The 14,851-nt window shown below is 39.1% G+C and overlaps 3 protein-coding genes and 1 long non-coding RNA gene across 4 annotated transcripts; 1 reads left to right on the top strand and 3 right to left on the bottom strand.

The window, feature by feature from the left end:
* Window positions 1-349: 349 nt before the first annotated feature.
* LOC125207036 (putative late blight resistance protein homolog R1A-10) lies at window positions 350-2,176 on the bottom strand. The gene has a single exon (XM_048106244.2). It carries the CDS (start codon window positions 2,174-2,176, stop codon window positions 350-352), a length of 1,827 nt encoding a protein of 608 aa, XP_047962201.2.
* A 1,276-nt stretch (window positions 2,177-3,452) lies between these two features.
* On the top strand, window positions 3,453-4,606 carry LOC125203564 (uncharacterized). The gene is made up of 3 exons (XR_007173395.2): window positions 3,453-3,571; window positions 3,830-3,942; window positions 4,211-4,606. It is a non-coding gene; the product is annotated as an uncharacterized LOC125203564 (long non-coding RNA).
* Window positions 4,607-4,930: 324 nt separating this feature from the next.
* Window positions 4,931-8,292, bottom strand: LOC148924117 (putative late blight resistance protein homolog R1A-3). The gene has a single exon (XM_089060706.1). It carries the CDS (start codon window positions 8,247-8,249, stop codon window positions 5,082-5,084), a length of 3,168 nt encoding a protein of 1,055 aa, XP_088916832.1. The 5' UTR covers window positions 8,250-8,292; the 3' UTR covers window positions 4,931-5,081.
* Window positions 8,293-8,670: 378 nt separating this feature from the next.
* Window positions 8,671-14,461, bottom strand: LOC125207035 (putative late blight resistance protein homolog R1A-3). The gene is made up of 2 exons (XM_089062002.1): window positions 11,385-14,461; window positions 8,671-11,225 (listed from the first exon to the last, which is right to left on the bottom strand). Exon 1 carries the CDS (start codon window positions 14,357-14,359, stop codon window positions 11,624-11,626), a length of 2,736 nt encoding a protein of 911 aa, XP_088918128.1. The 5' UTR covers window positions 14,360-14,461; the 3' UTR covers window positions 8,671-11,225; window positions 11,385-11,623.
* Window positions 14,462-14,851: the final 390 nt, after the last annotated feature.

The following is a 14,851-nucleotide window of genomic DNA, read 5'->3' as shown; positions in this document are numbered from 1 at the left end:
CAGATTTTACATTCATACAACATATTTTAGAATATTCAGAATACATATGGATACTAACATGCAAAACACAAACAATACAAGAAAATAAGTAAGATTTTACATGCATACAAGAATCTTCATCACACATGGACCAGGAACATGAGAAATACATACAACACAAGATATCCAAACCATTATTGACAATGATATGGGATCTCATCAGTAGTCAGTGGTTAGCTAATAACTCGAAAGTTGGGACTTGCCAAGCTACGCAGCTCTTCGTTCTTCTCCCTTAGCATAACCACAACTTTGAATGAGAGTTCATCTCCTTGTAAATCCTCTTGTTCCTCTATCATTCTCTTTGCACTCTTCACCGCAGATGTCGGAACAAGGCCACGGATTTCAGTGTCGGAACTTCACCAAGTTCTGCAGGGATCTCATTCAAATCTGTCGAGCGAAGATGAAGGTGCTCAAGACTTGGAAAGTGAGATCTTTCCATCATCCAACATTCCAAACCGGAACAACGAACAAGTGACAAAATTTTGAGACTCTGGAATTGGCCTTCAACTGTTTCCCATTTGTGTGTTCCAAACCTTCCCCGGAACAACTTGAGCCTCTGAAGAAGGGGTAGTGTACTTAGCTTTTCAAATATCTCTTCCATTGTACCATCATACATGTCAAGAGTTAGCTTCTTAAGAGAGTGTGGAAAGGTAAGCTTACGGAAATAAAAATAACCCTCCCTAGGAAAAAAGAAATTCAGTGTGCAGCTAAGAGATTCCAGCTTTTGCAGACGGTCGATGTTATCAAGAGACTCGATTACTCCATCCGTGTCATAAATGAGTCCCAATTTCTTGATATTGGGGACTCTACGAACCATCATTGCATCACACTTGAAATTCTTTACTCCTTTGAGCGTTTGTAGATTCTCCATAATGACAATGCTGTCACTCGGAGGATTTGGGAGGCACAATGCTCCTTTGTTATCTCCTCCCCAGCTATAGCCATTGAAATGGACATGCCTAAGTTGAGGCATGTTCCAAATTTCAACAGGTGCACCAACATCCTCTTTAAAACATTGATCTACAATTAATGTTTGTAGGCTCCAAAAGAGATGGATAGAAGAAGGAAGTTGGTTAAATTGGCCTTTAGAATAAACAACAAAAAGCCTCAAATTATCCAACTTAAACCCATTTCTATGGGAATCCTTATCTCTTCGATAGAAATTATCACCACTCGCTCTCAACGTCCATTCCATGGCATCAAAGTATTTCTCCTTTGAAGTGCTTCCCGTAGTAAATACATGGCGTTGGCTATACGTGCCTTGACGACAATGTTGCCCTACTGCATCATAAAATGTCTCTTTTTCATCTTCTCTCAAGCAAAGATTTTCCAACAACTCATGGGTCTCCCATTCCCAGTAGCTACATCCATTTTGCCCCAAATTTTGTAATTCTTCATCGTATGCTCTCAATGTCCATTTCATGGCATGAAGGACTTTCTCCATTGAAGTGCATCTCGGATCAAATACACGTTTTTCGACACACGTGCCTTGAGTACTATGTTTCCCTACCACATGATAAAACCTCTCCTTTTGACCTTCTCTCAAGCAAAGATCTCTAAACAAATCATGTATTTTCAAGTACTTCACGTTTCCAGTTTTCCCAAACTCATGAACAAGAAGTAGATTTCTATCAACTAGTTCACTTAAGTACTCTTTTCCTATGGTTTCCAAACTCTTGCCACTTACTGATTTTAAAAATCCTTCAGAAACCCATAGCTTGATGACTTTCGACACATGAATTTTACTATCCTCCTTAAACATTCCCATATATAGAAAGCAAGGCTTAAGATACACTGGCAAATGGTTATAGCTCAATTTCAGTATTTTTAAGCAATGCTTGTCATTCTCCGAATTCACCAGTGAATTTAAGCTTCTCCTAACAGATTTCCAACATTCATTTGTTCGTTCAACTTTTTCCAAAATACCTCCCATCACAACAATTGATAACGGAAGTCCTCTGCAACTCTTTACAATCTCCTTTCCAATTTTCTCCAATTCCAAAGGACAATTAATTCTACCCCCGAACACAATTTCGCAAAACATATTCCAGCTTATTTCCTCATCCAAAAGTTTCATTTCAATGCCGTAACTGTTATCCGATGGCGACCACAAATTTGATAGCCTAGTTGTCACCATTATCCGACTACCATTACTATTATCGGGAAAATAGCGTTGTAGATTGTCCCATACCTCAATATTCCACATATCATCCAACACAATTAGATACCTTCTATGTGTTAAACATTTGTGGAGTGATAGACCTATTTCATCTTCTCTCATTTGACTCAACCTTTCCTTCCTTTCTTTATTGGCTTTAGATAGAATTTCACAAAGAAGTTTTTTGTGTTATACTCTTGTGAAATTGTAACCGAAGCATAAATATCAAAATGACCACTATCAACTGTTTTTTCATAAACATTTGTGGCAAGAGTAGTCTTACCAATTCCTCCCATTCCCACGATTGGGATGACTTGGCGACCGAGTCGTCCATACATGAGCTTCTCCATGAGTTGAAGCATGACATCATCAAAGCACAACATGATTGTGCTCTTCAGCCCTGATGGAGAAGAAGCCAAAGAACTATTCGACGTCGAGGAAGCAGCAACTGATATCGAGGCTGAGACTCGTCTCTGCAGCGGATCTTTCACCGCAACCATCCCCATCACTTCTTTCTTGATCAAATCCATGTTCTCTATCACCTTCACCAGACTCTCATACAACTCTGCGGATGTTGAGGAGTCAACAGATTCTAAGACTTGTGTCTGTAGCCGATCTTTGACTGCATCGAGCTGCGTCACATCTTTCTTGAACATCAAATTCCCGTCAGTTATCACCTTCAGCAAGCTCGCACAGAAATCCGCAGAAACAACTTTTAGAATTTGATCCACGGTGTGAGACTCGATCACATCTTTAGCAGCATAAACTGTGTCTGCGATGCGCATCTCCAACTTATCTGCTTCATCGCTGCCAACAACCGGAGACTTATAACCTTCAAGAAATTCCTGCAAGAACGTAATGATTTCAGTGAGAGATTCAACTTGTTTTTTGTCCATAGTAATAGGCGGGAAAGGATGATGGTCGATCTCATGAATGATCTGCATAATAGAAACCAGAGCAGCATAAGCTGCCATCTCCTACTGAATATGGATGAAGAGCAGGGGAAAAGGGAAAGGGGAGAGATACTAGTCAGGGATGAATTATTGCCACTAACTATTTGAGTATTTTTTTAACAATGTTTGGTGTTGAACTGCTTAAACAATTAGCATTACAGCGTTATCTTTTGTCTTTGCACCTTAAATTTATTCATACCTTTTTTAAAGTTTGGACAGGTGTTAACTTTTCATTTAAGAAAAATAATGCTAACTACTCTATCCTTCCACCAAGTATTAACTAAATCATAATTCTATCCCTAATTTCTATCTATGGATCAACATGAAAAACAGAGAAGCAGGAGCAGATCATCTTCCCACATTGCTCTCTCTCGGCCACCACTGCCACCGCTCACATCGCTGGCCTTCCCCTCTCTTCACAGTATTCCCTCCCTCTCTTTCTACACACACATACTTGTTAATTGCATAGTATATTTAAAGTGGTAGATTTTGAAATAAAGCACTCATATATGGATTAAGTGCTGCTCAACACTGTTGCCTCAAAATTAATCCTATTGAAAACATGTTTAAACTGTAATTTTTTTTGGCATATATTGATAAAAAGAAAAGAGAAGATGTTTTATATCTAGGAATACAAGGTGTTGACAGGATAAAATGATACATATGCATTGTTGAACAGAGGATAGGAGGAGCAGTAGTTCAAACTTGTGCCTAGTGATGCACACTAATCTCATGCAAGAGTAATGATAAAGCAATCACTGCATTTTCGTCAACTGGCATGGATCCGTGTAGGTAATTTTCCTTAACTACTTTCTCATTTTATATTTGATTGAGCTTATTGTCATTATATATTTTTTCTTTTTCTTTTTATAGTCATATTGACATTTGCTGGGAGAAGCCTTGATCTTTGAATGCATCTCCCTGATCTCTTATTGATTCATAAACATTAATTTAGGACTTATGTATAAAAAAGAAGAGATATAAAAAAAAACTTGATTCTTCTGTTCTCGTAGGTCTGTGGTCTGGCTTGCTTGAGTATGACTGGTTTTGTTGTTTGCAGTGTACTTCCGGAAGATGAGTGGTTCAACGAAGTCTGTCAAGACGCGATGGAGAAGCTGAGTGGTCAACCGAAGAACAGTATTAACAGGGAACGCGATCTCAACAGTCAAACTGCTTCAGTTTCAGCTCAATCTATCTCATCCATGAGATCTCATGGAAGTTCCTGAGCCAAGTCGTTGCAGCATCTGTACATTATAGTATTATACTGCATTGCGTGGTTTGTGATGGGTAAATGCCTTGTAGTATTTGCATGGAAATTTTTTTTTGTTTTCCTTTTTAAATGGTAAAAGCAGTAGATTTGTAGCCATAAATTTGATTTCTTGGAAGGCTAGAAATTCTTTATGTTTCTTAATAGGGGAGCATTTTCAGTGTATATGTCGATGAGTACACAACCTAAATTGGCACTATTCTTTTGTGTTATATGTACAACCTCTTTTGTTTGCAACACACACTCTCTCTCTTGGGTGTTGAAACTTGAGCAACTAGTTAGAACTGGTAGTTGATTTATTTCAACTTACAAATTGAGAATCTCATTAGATTTTTAGACCATTCTGAAGTTTATGAAGCATATAATAACTAGACAAAACAAAGCAAAATTAAACCCCAGTTACTTGAAAACACTTACGTGGATAGGAAAAGTGGTAAAATTTCTTGTGCTTATTTACAAGTTCTGATCAGAGATACCGTCCAACTTACATATACATAGGTAAACACTATATTACTATATAAGTACTTTGCAAGTCATATACCTATTTAAGTGTTGATTAGAAATTATTATACAATGCAACTCTTTATACTTCAATAATTAACACTAATTCACATAGTAAGATTATAGTTATGGAAAACTGAAACAACACAAGATGTCTAAACTGTTATTCAAACCATGAAAAGGGCCAGCTAGGAAATTGAAAGTTGGGATTTGCCAAGCTCTGCAGCTCTTTGTTCTGCCCCAAGAGTGTAACTTCAACTTTAAAGGATAGTTGTTCTTCTCCTTGTAATTCCTCTTGTTCCTTTACCATTCTCTTCGCACTCTTCACCACTGATTCACTGCATTCATGCAATACCACAGATTTCAGCGTTGGAATTTCACCAAGTTCTACAGGGATCTCTTTCAAATCTTTCAAAGAAAGAAGATGGAGGCGCTCGAGACATGGGAAGTGGGAGGAGCTCTCCATCATCCAGCATTTCAATCCATGGCATTTTTCAAGTGACAAAAATTTGAGACTAACGAACTGGCCTTCAACTGTTTCCCATTTGCATGTTGTGAAATATCCATTATACAAGTTGAGCTTTTGAAGAAGGGGTAATGTACTTACCTTTTTCATTATGTCTTCCATTCCACAACCCTCAGCCATTGAAAGAGTCAGACTCTTAAGAGAATGTGGAAAAGTAAGCTTTCGAATGAATTTAGCAGTTGGATAACCAAAACATTTAAGAGATTCCAACTTCTGCAGACGTTCGATGTTGTGGACACAATCGTCATCCTCACGATAATTCATTCTCTCAAAAGTTAGTCCCAATTTCTTGATATTAGGAATTCTACGAACCATCATCTCATCACACTTGAAATTCATTACTCCTTTGAGGGTTTGCAGATTCTCCATGATGACAATTCTGTCACTTGGAGGATCTGGGAGATTCAATGCTCCGCTACCATCAATGCTCCATCCAAAATCATGGAAACAAACATGCCTAAGTTGAGACATGTTCCAAATTTCTATCGGTGCATGATTATGTTTTTCACAAAGAGATCCAATCAGTGCATGGTGGTTTTCACAATGAGAACTTGTCAATGTCTGTAGACTCCAGTGGAGACTGATTGAAGAAGGATATTGGCGGTAACCACCAGAATTAACATCAAGAAGCCGCAAATTTAACATTTTTTCTGGGGAGTACGTGTGGTCTTCATAGGTAGTTGCTTTCAATATCCTCAATAATTTTAGATCGGGCAACAATTGAACTCTTTCCTGATAACTTATATAGGAACGGGCATTTGGTGTAGATTTCATGACATCAACTGCTTTCTCCTCTGAAGTGTTTCTCGAAATAACTCCACGGCGATGGCTGCACATGCCTTGAGAACTATGTTTCTCTACCACATGATAAAACCTCTCCTTTTCAGCTTCTCTCAAGCAAAGGTCTCTCAACAAATCATGCATTTTCAAGTACTTCATGTTTCCAGTTTTTCCAAACTTGTCAACAAGAATTAGATTTCTATCTACTAGTTCATCCAAGTACTCTTTTGCAACTGTTTCCAAACTCTTTCCCTTGATTGGTTTTAGGAATCCTTCAGAGACCCATAGCTTGATGATCGTTGAGACTCGAATTCTTTGATCCTCCTCAAATGTTCCCAAATATAGAAAGCACGGCTTAAGATAAACTGGCATATGGTTGTAGCTCAACTTCAGTATTTTCAAGCAATGCTTATCATCCTCTGAATTCACCAGTGAACTTATGCTTCTCCTAATAGATTTCCAACATTCTTTCGTTGGTTCCGATTTTTCCAAAAGACCTCCCATCACAACAATTGATAATGGAAGTCCTTTGCAACTCTTTACAATTTTCTTTCCAATTCCTTCCAACTCCAAAGGGCAACTTTCCCCCCTAAACACAATTTCACAGAACATATTCCAGCCACTTTCATCATCAATAAAGTTCATTTCAAGGCCATAATTGTTATCCAATTGAGATCCCAAATTCGATAGTCTAGTTGTCACCATTATCCGACTACCAACACCATTGTCAGGAAAATAGCGCTGCATCTCCTCCCATGCCTCAATACTCCACATATCATCCAACACAATTAGATACCTTCTATATGATAAAGATTTGTGGATTGCTACTCCTAGTTCATCTTTGCTCATGTTACTCATCCCTGCTTTATTGACTTGAGATAGAATTTCACTGAGAAGGTCTTTTGTGTTAAATTGTTGAGAAATTGTAACACGAGCACATATATCAAAATGGTGACTAATAGATGGATGTGCATAAACATGTTCGGCAAGAGTGGTCTTACCAATTCCTCCCATTCCTATGATTGGGATGACTTGGCGTGCCAGTTTTCCGTAAATGAGCTTCTCCATGAGTTGGAGCATGACATCTTCAAAGCCCACCATAGTTGTGTTCTTCAGCCTAGAGAAAGAAGATACCTCAATAGATGTTGAGACTTGTATCTGCATATGATCTTTGACTTGAATGATCGCCATCACTTCTTTCTTGATCAAATCCATGTCTTCTATCACCTTCGCCAGATTCTCATTCAATTCTTTTGAGGAACCAGCAGATGCCGATACTTGTATCTGCAGCTGATCTTTGAGGGCAACGATCTCTATCACTTCCTTCTTGATCAAATCCATGTGTTCTGTCAGCTTCACCATAACCTGATATAAGTATGCAGGTGTTGAGGAACCAGCAGATGCCGAGATTCCTCGTCTACGTATCTTAGCCATGATCTCCGTCACTTCTTTTTTGATCAGATCCATGTCTTCTATCACTTTTATCAGAGTCTCGAAGAAATATGCAGATGCTGAGAGAAGTCTCTCCAATTGATATTTGACAGCAACGATATCCAACACCTCTTTCTCGATCCAATCCATGTGTTCTATCAGCTTCATCATACGCTCATACAAGTCTGCAAATGTGAAGGAACCAACATGTGCAGAGACTTGTCTCTCCAACTGATACTTAGGTGCAACGATCTCCATCACTTGGCTCTTCACCAAATCCATGTTTTTCATCATCTTCACCAGGCTCTCATACAAGTCTGTCGCTGAGGCAGCAGGAAGAATTTGATCCACAATGTGAGATTCGATGACATCTTCAGCCGCATGAACTGCATCAGCTATGCGCATCTCCAACGGATCTGCTTCATCACCGTCAGCAAAAGGAGACTTGTAACCCTCAAGAAACTCCTGCAAGAACACAACAGTTTCAGTGATAGATTCAACTTGTTTTTTGTCCATAGAAATCGGAGGGGAAGGATGATGCTCGATCTGATGGATGATCTGCATAACAGAAACCAGAGCAGCATAAGCAGCCATATCCGACTAGTATGATTTTTTTAGGATGCAAAAAAATGCAGACAGAAAACGAAGGAAGGATAGGTGAAGATGAAAGAGGAACTGATTCAGTGGAGTATTACTTTGATGAATTATTGCCACTACCGATTTAGAGTATTATTTAACAATCTTTGATTGCTGAAATGCTTAAACAATTAGCGTTACACTCTATCTTGTACATGTGTATCAACTTTAATTGAAAATTTACCGACTTTTAAGAAATAAATAATGCTTAGTGGAAAGGGTCCTGATGTAGTGGGATTGTTTGGATCGTTACAACCTCTAAGCTCTAACATATGGTCTGAAAATGATTCTCCATCAGGACATCGAATATTGACCAGTCAATTGCTTTTGACATCTATTTTAATGTAATCTTAAATCGATTAATGTAAGCATATCAAAGTTTATAAGAATAAATACTTTTATTATTGCAACAATAATAAATTAGCAGTCTTCCATTGCAGACAACCCATCATCAACAACATGGAAAACACAAACAACACAACATGTGACATCTTAAGTACTATTATTGACGATCAAAAACAAGTATATTCGAGTCTAGTAACTTGAAAGATGGGATTTGCCGACCTCCGCAGCTCTCCTGCCTTATCATCCTTTTTCCAAATGGAACTGCAACTTTAAAGCATGCATCTTCTCCTTGTGATGCCTCCTGTTTCTCCACCATTCTCTTCGCACTCCTCACTGCTGATTTTCTGCAATATTCCAACGCCACATATTTCAGGCTCGGAATTTCACCAAGTTCTGCAGGGATCTCCTTCAAATCTTCCAAATAACAAAGACGAAGCTGCTTGAGACACGGGAAGTGGGAGCTCTCCATCGTCCACCATTCCAGTTGACGAAGAGACTCGGGAACTGGCTTTCAACTGTTTCCCATTTTCCTGTTGCAAGTGTCCTTGAGACAACTTGAGCTTTTCAAGAAGGGGTAATGCACTTACCTATTCCAATATGTCTTCCATTCCACCACCTATGTTTCCAAGAGTTAGACTCTTGAGAGTGCGCTGAAAGGTAAGCTCATTTGAAACATAACTCCCGCGGAAGAATTCACAGCTGAGAGATTCAAGCTTTTGCATATGTTGGATGTTGTGTTAGGAAACATCCACATCATCAAGAGAGCCTATTAGTCCTAGTTTCCTGATATTGGGGATTCTACGAACCATCATCTCATCGCACTTGAAATTCATTACTCCTTTGAGGGTTTGTAGATTATCCAGGACGAAAATATTGTCGTCACTGGGAGGATCTAGGAGATGCAATGCTCCTCTACCATAAGTTGAGACATGTTCGAAATTTTTACCGGTGCATTACTTTGGTCTTGCCGATGAAAACCAGTCAATGTCTGTAGACTCCAGGAAATCAATTGAAGAAAGAAGTCGCGACAGTTATCATCAGAAACATCAAGACGATCATAAGATTTATACTTCTTATTTCTGATCAAATGGATAAAAGATGGAACACTGTTTGAAGTCCCTATTGCTTCCAAATCTATCAAATTCCAACCCTCGGCCGCCTTCTTGAACTGTGGGGATGCAACTCCCATGCGCTCGACTACCTCAGTCAATGCTGTCACACTGTCATAAGCCCACAGACCTATGGTATTAAGTTCTGCCCTCCCCGTCGCTAGATTCCCCTGTCAAACCTTGCATCACCTCAATAGTATCCGGATACAGACACATACGCCTTCACACCTAACACACATTGCATCACCTCAATAGTATCCGAATCCACATAATCCAACAAACTAGTCAAAACATCAGCAACAATCCATGCATTCTACTCTCTCCTCATCCCAGCATCCTCCTTCATTGTCTTAAACAAATGTGTTGCAAGAGATGGGAGCATGTGCACAAACACTCTGTCTGCATAGTCTTCAGCTCGTACAGTTCTCGAAGAATTTGATCATCTCCCACAGTGCTTTGGTATGACACCAAAGCATTGTTCTGCAGGAGACCCTCAGACAAGAATGGAATTAGGCCATTCCAATATTTCTCGTACGCAGAAACCTTATGTGCATAGGAAAAGTGGCAAAATTTCTTGTGGTTAATTACAAGAATTGGTCAGAGATATCATTGAAGGTAACAGAGGGTATACACTACTAAATAAAAATATCTTGTTACTATAAAAATCACTGAGATAAACAATGACCATAACCGGCATTTGAGTCCTGGTATAGGGTTGTGTGACACAAGATATACCCCTACTTTAAACCATGGAAAACTTGAAAGTTGAGATTTGCCAAGCTCTGCAGCTCTTTGTTCCCTTTACTGAGCCAAACTTCAACTTTAAAGGATAGTTGTTCTTCTCCTTGTAATTCCTCTTGTTCCTCTACCATTCTCTTCGCACTCTTCACTGCTGATTCGTTGCTACAATCCAAGACCACGGATTTCAGTGTCGGAATTTCACCAAGTTCTGTAGGGATCTCCTTCAAATGCATGTCGCCAAGACGAAGCTGCTCGAGGCATGGAAGTGGGAGGAGCTCTCCACGTCCAGCATTCCAATTGATGACAATGTGAAAGTGACAAATATTTGAGACTGAGGAACTGGCCTTCAACTGTTTCCCATTTGCCTGTTCTGAAACATCCTCCTCCCAACTTGAGCTTTTGAAGAAGGGGTAATGCATTTGCCTTTTCCAATGTCTTCAATACTATTCATAGATATTCGAAGAGTCAGTTTCTTAAGAGTGTGTGGAAAGGTAAGCTTTCACAAATCATCGCTTGGATAATTAAAGCATACAAAAGATTCCAGCTTTTGCAGACGTTCGATGTTGTAGAGGCAATAGTCACCATCACCAGACTTTCTGATATAACTTATTCTCAGTTTCTTGATATTGGGAATTTTACGAACCATCATCTCGTTACACTTGAAATTCTTTATTTCTTTGAGGGTTTGTAGATTCTCCATGATCACCATGCTGTCACTCGGATAATCTGGGAGATGAACCTGTCCAGGCAGCAGAAAATAAACATGCCTCAGTTGAGGCATGTTCCAAATATCAACGGGTGCACCAATATTTCCACCATAAACATGTAATGTCTGTAGACACCACATGAGATTGGATGAAGAAGGAAACAGATCAACATGAAGAAGCTGCAAATTTACCATTTTTCTAAGGAAATACTTCTGTTCTACAATGAGAAATGCTTTCAAAATCCTCAATAATTTCAAATTAGGCAACAGTTGAACTCTGACATGATCACTTATATAAGAATGGGCATGTGGTGCAGATCTCATCGCATCAAGGACTTCTTTCTTTGAAGTGATTTCCAGAACAACTACACGGCGTTGGCTAACACATGACCCTCAACATGGCACACATTTATCAAAAACAGTGACAGTCACTAGAAGAGTCCCACCTTTTTGGAGCAAATAACATGAAAGTTGGGATTTGCCAAGCTCTGCAGCTCTTTGTTCTCCTTAGTGAGACAAACTTCAACTTTAAAGGATAGTTGTTCTTGTCCTTGTAATTCCTCTTGTTCCTCTACCATTCTCTTCGCACTCTCCACCACTGATTCATTGCAATATTCCAAGACCAAAGACTTCAGTGTTGGAATTTCACCGATGTCTATAGGGATCTCCTCCAAACAATACATCCACTTAAGATGAATGTTCTCTAGACATGGAAAGTGGGAGCTCTCCATCATCCAACATTCCAATTGATGACAGTGTTCAAGTGACAAATATTTGAGACTGAGGAACTGGCCTTCGACTGTTTCCCATTTGCCTGTTGTGAAATATCCATAAGACAACTTGAGTTTTTGAAGAAGCGGTAATGCACTTACCTTTTCCAACATGTCTTCCATTCTACCATCAACCATTGTAATAGTTAGACTCTTCAGAGAGTGTGGAAAGGTAAGTTTTCGCAAAAAATCACCTCTTGTAAACCCATAGCATGTAAGAGATTCCAACTTCTGCAGACGTTCGATGTTGTTGACACAATAGTCTTCACCACGAGACTCAGTTCCCATATAAGATATTCCAAGTTTCTTGATATTGGGAATTCTACGAACCATCATCTCATCACACATGAAATTTTTCACTCCTACGAGGGTTTGTATATTCTCCATGATGACAATGCTATCACTCGGAGGATTTAGGAGATGTGATCTTCCATACAGAGTCCACAAATTAACATGCCTAAGTTGAGGCATGTTCCAAATTTCAAATGGTGCAATTTGCTTTGCTTCGGAATGAGAAACAATTAATGTTTGTAGACTCCAGAGGAGATTGATTGAAGAAGGAAGTTGGGCGTACCAAGTAGAATGAACATCAAGAAGCCTCAAATTAACTAACATAGATAATTTTCTCAGGGAATAGTTTTGTGGAGGAGATCTCTTTCTGTCGTGTGCTAGCAATGTCCTCAACAATCTTAAATTGGGCAACACTTGAACTCTTTCATGTTGACTTATATAAGAACGGGTATGTACTGTATATTTCATGGCATCAAGGACTTCCTCCTGTGAGGTGCTTTCTGGAACAACTACACGACGTTGGCTACAAGTATCTTGAGGACTATGTCCTACCACATGATAAAACCTCTCATTTTCAGCTTCTCGCAAGCAAAGGTCTCTCAACAAATCATGCATTTTCAAGTACTTCATGTTTCCAGTCTTCCCAAAGTCGTGAACATGAATTAGATTTCTATCAACAAGTTCTACCAAGTACTCTTTTGCAACTGTTTCTAGACTCTTGCCCCTTATTGGTTTTAGAAATCCTTCAGAAACCCATAGCTTGATGACTGTTGAGACTCGAATTTTCCTATCCTCCTCATACATTCCCATGTATAAAAAGCATGGCTTAAGATAAACTGGCAAATGGTTGTAGCTCAACTTTAGCATTTTCAAGCAATGCTTATCATTCTCTAGATTCACTAATGAAGTTATGCTTCTACTAACATATTCCCAACAATGAATTGTTGGTTCCAGTTTTTCCAAAAGACCTCCCATAACAACAATTGACAACGGAAGTCCTCTGCAGCCCTCCACGATCTTCTTTCCAATACTCTCCAATTCAAAAGGGCAACTTCCCTCCCCAAACACAATTTTGCAAAACATATTCCAGCTACTTTCATTATCCATAAATTTCATTTCAAGGGCATAATTGCCGTCCAATTGAGATCCCAAATTTGATATCCTAGTTGTCACCATTATTCGACTACCATTACCATATTCAGGAAAATAGCATTGTATCTCCTCCCATGTCTCAATGCTCCACATATCATCCAACACAATAAGATACCTTTTATATGATAAACATTTGTGGAGTTTTAATCCTATTTTATCATCGCTTAAATTACTCGATTGTCCCTCCTCTCCTTTATCAGCTTGAGATAGAATTCCACTAAGAATTTCATTTGTGTTATATTGTTGAGAAATTGTAACCCAAGCACAAATATCAAAATGGTGAGTAATAAGCGGTTTTGCATAAACATTTATGGCAAGAGTGGTCTTACCAATACCTCCCATGCCTGTGATTGGGATGACTTGGCGACCCGGTGCTCCATTAGTGAGCTTATCCATGAGTTGAAGCATGATATCATCAAACCCCACCATGGTTGTGTTGCTCAGTTTCGGGAGAGAAGATGTCAAAGAATTGTTTCTCAACATCATCTTCGAAGATGTTGAGGAACCAACAGATTGCAGCTGAATTATCTCCATCACTTCTTTCTTGATCAAATCCATGTCTTCTATCACCTTCGTCAAACTCCCATAAAAGTTTGCAAAAGTGGTTTTTTGACCATAATTTGATCCAATCCATTTCATCTCATCTTCAGAGGCAACAGGGATAATTTGATCCACAGTTTCTTTAGAGGCAGCAGGAAGAATCTGATCGACGATGTAAGATTCGATGACATCTTCAGCTGCATAAACTGCATCTGCGATGCGCATCTCCAATGGATCTGCTTCATCTTCGTCAGCAAAAGGAGACTTGTAACCTTCAAGAAATTCCTGCAAGAAGATAACGGTTTCAGTGAGGGTTTCAACTTGCTTTTTGTCCAATGAAATTGGAGGGGTAGGATGATTCTCGATCTGATCGAAAATCTGCATTAGAGAAACCAGAGCTGCATAAGCCGCCATTGATAAATTTCCTTCTTTTTTTGGTAAGAATTTTTTTTTTCAGGTTGCAGAAAATGTAGATCGAAGTTTGAGGAAATGGTGATGGAATATGGACTTGAGTTGACTGATGCAATAATTGTGGAAACGGTAGAAATATTCTCACATTGGTTAGTTAGTTTAAACCGTTATTTTAGTTTTAATCTTGCTTTTTTTTTTTTGTTTAAACGATTGTTGATATACTTGTTTGGGCTCCTTCTAATGGGCCGCATTTTTATTGGATTTTTGTTCCGCTCCTTTTAATGGGCCGCTTTTTACTCAGTTTTCTCCTTCTTAGAGCATCCGCAGCGGCATGCTCGTCCGTCCTTGCCGCTGACAAGGACACGTCCGTCCGCCGTTGCAATTCGTCCGTCCGTGCCGCTGAGCAGCCTTATGTTGCTGCACGCGATTGGCCAACGGCAATTTCATTTTTTTTATATTTTTTTTAAAAATTCAAATTTAATTTAAAAAATCAGT

The sequence above is a fragment of the Salvia hispanica genome, chromosome 6, assembly GCF_029641045.1.
Source record: "Salvia hispanica isolate PSC_SH4W2 chromosome 6, Shi_PSC_v1, whole genome shotgun sequence".
In the NCBI taxonomy this organism is placed as follows: domain Eukaryota; kingdom Viridiplantae; phylum Streptophyta; class Magnoliopsida; order Lamiales; family Lamiaceae; genus Salvia; species Salvia hispanica.
The sequence above is the reverse complement of the archived record's forward strand: the minus strand, read 5'-3'. Positions and strand labels throughout refer to the sequence as shown.

Bases quoted from the DNA above. Each gene is read 5' to 3' on its own strand.
- LOC125207036 (XM_048106244.2), bottom strand. From the start codon at position 2,176: ATGGTGACAACTAGGCTATCAAATTTGTGGTCGCCATCGGATAACAGT.
- LOC148924117 (XM_089060706.1), bottom strand. From the start codon at position 8,249: ATGGCTGCTTATGCTGCTCTGGTTTCTGTTATGCAGATCATCCATCAG.
- LOC125207035 (XM_089062002.1), bottom strand. From the start codon at position 14,359: ATGGCGGCTTATGCAGCTCTGGTTTCTCTAATGCAGATTTTCGATCAG.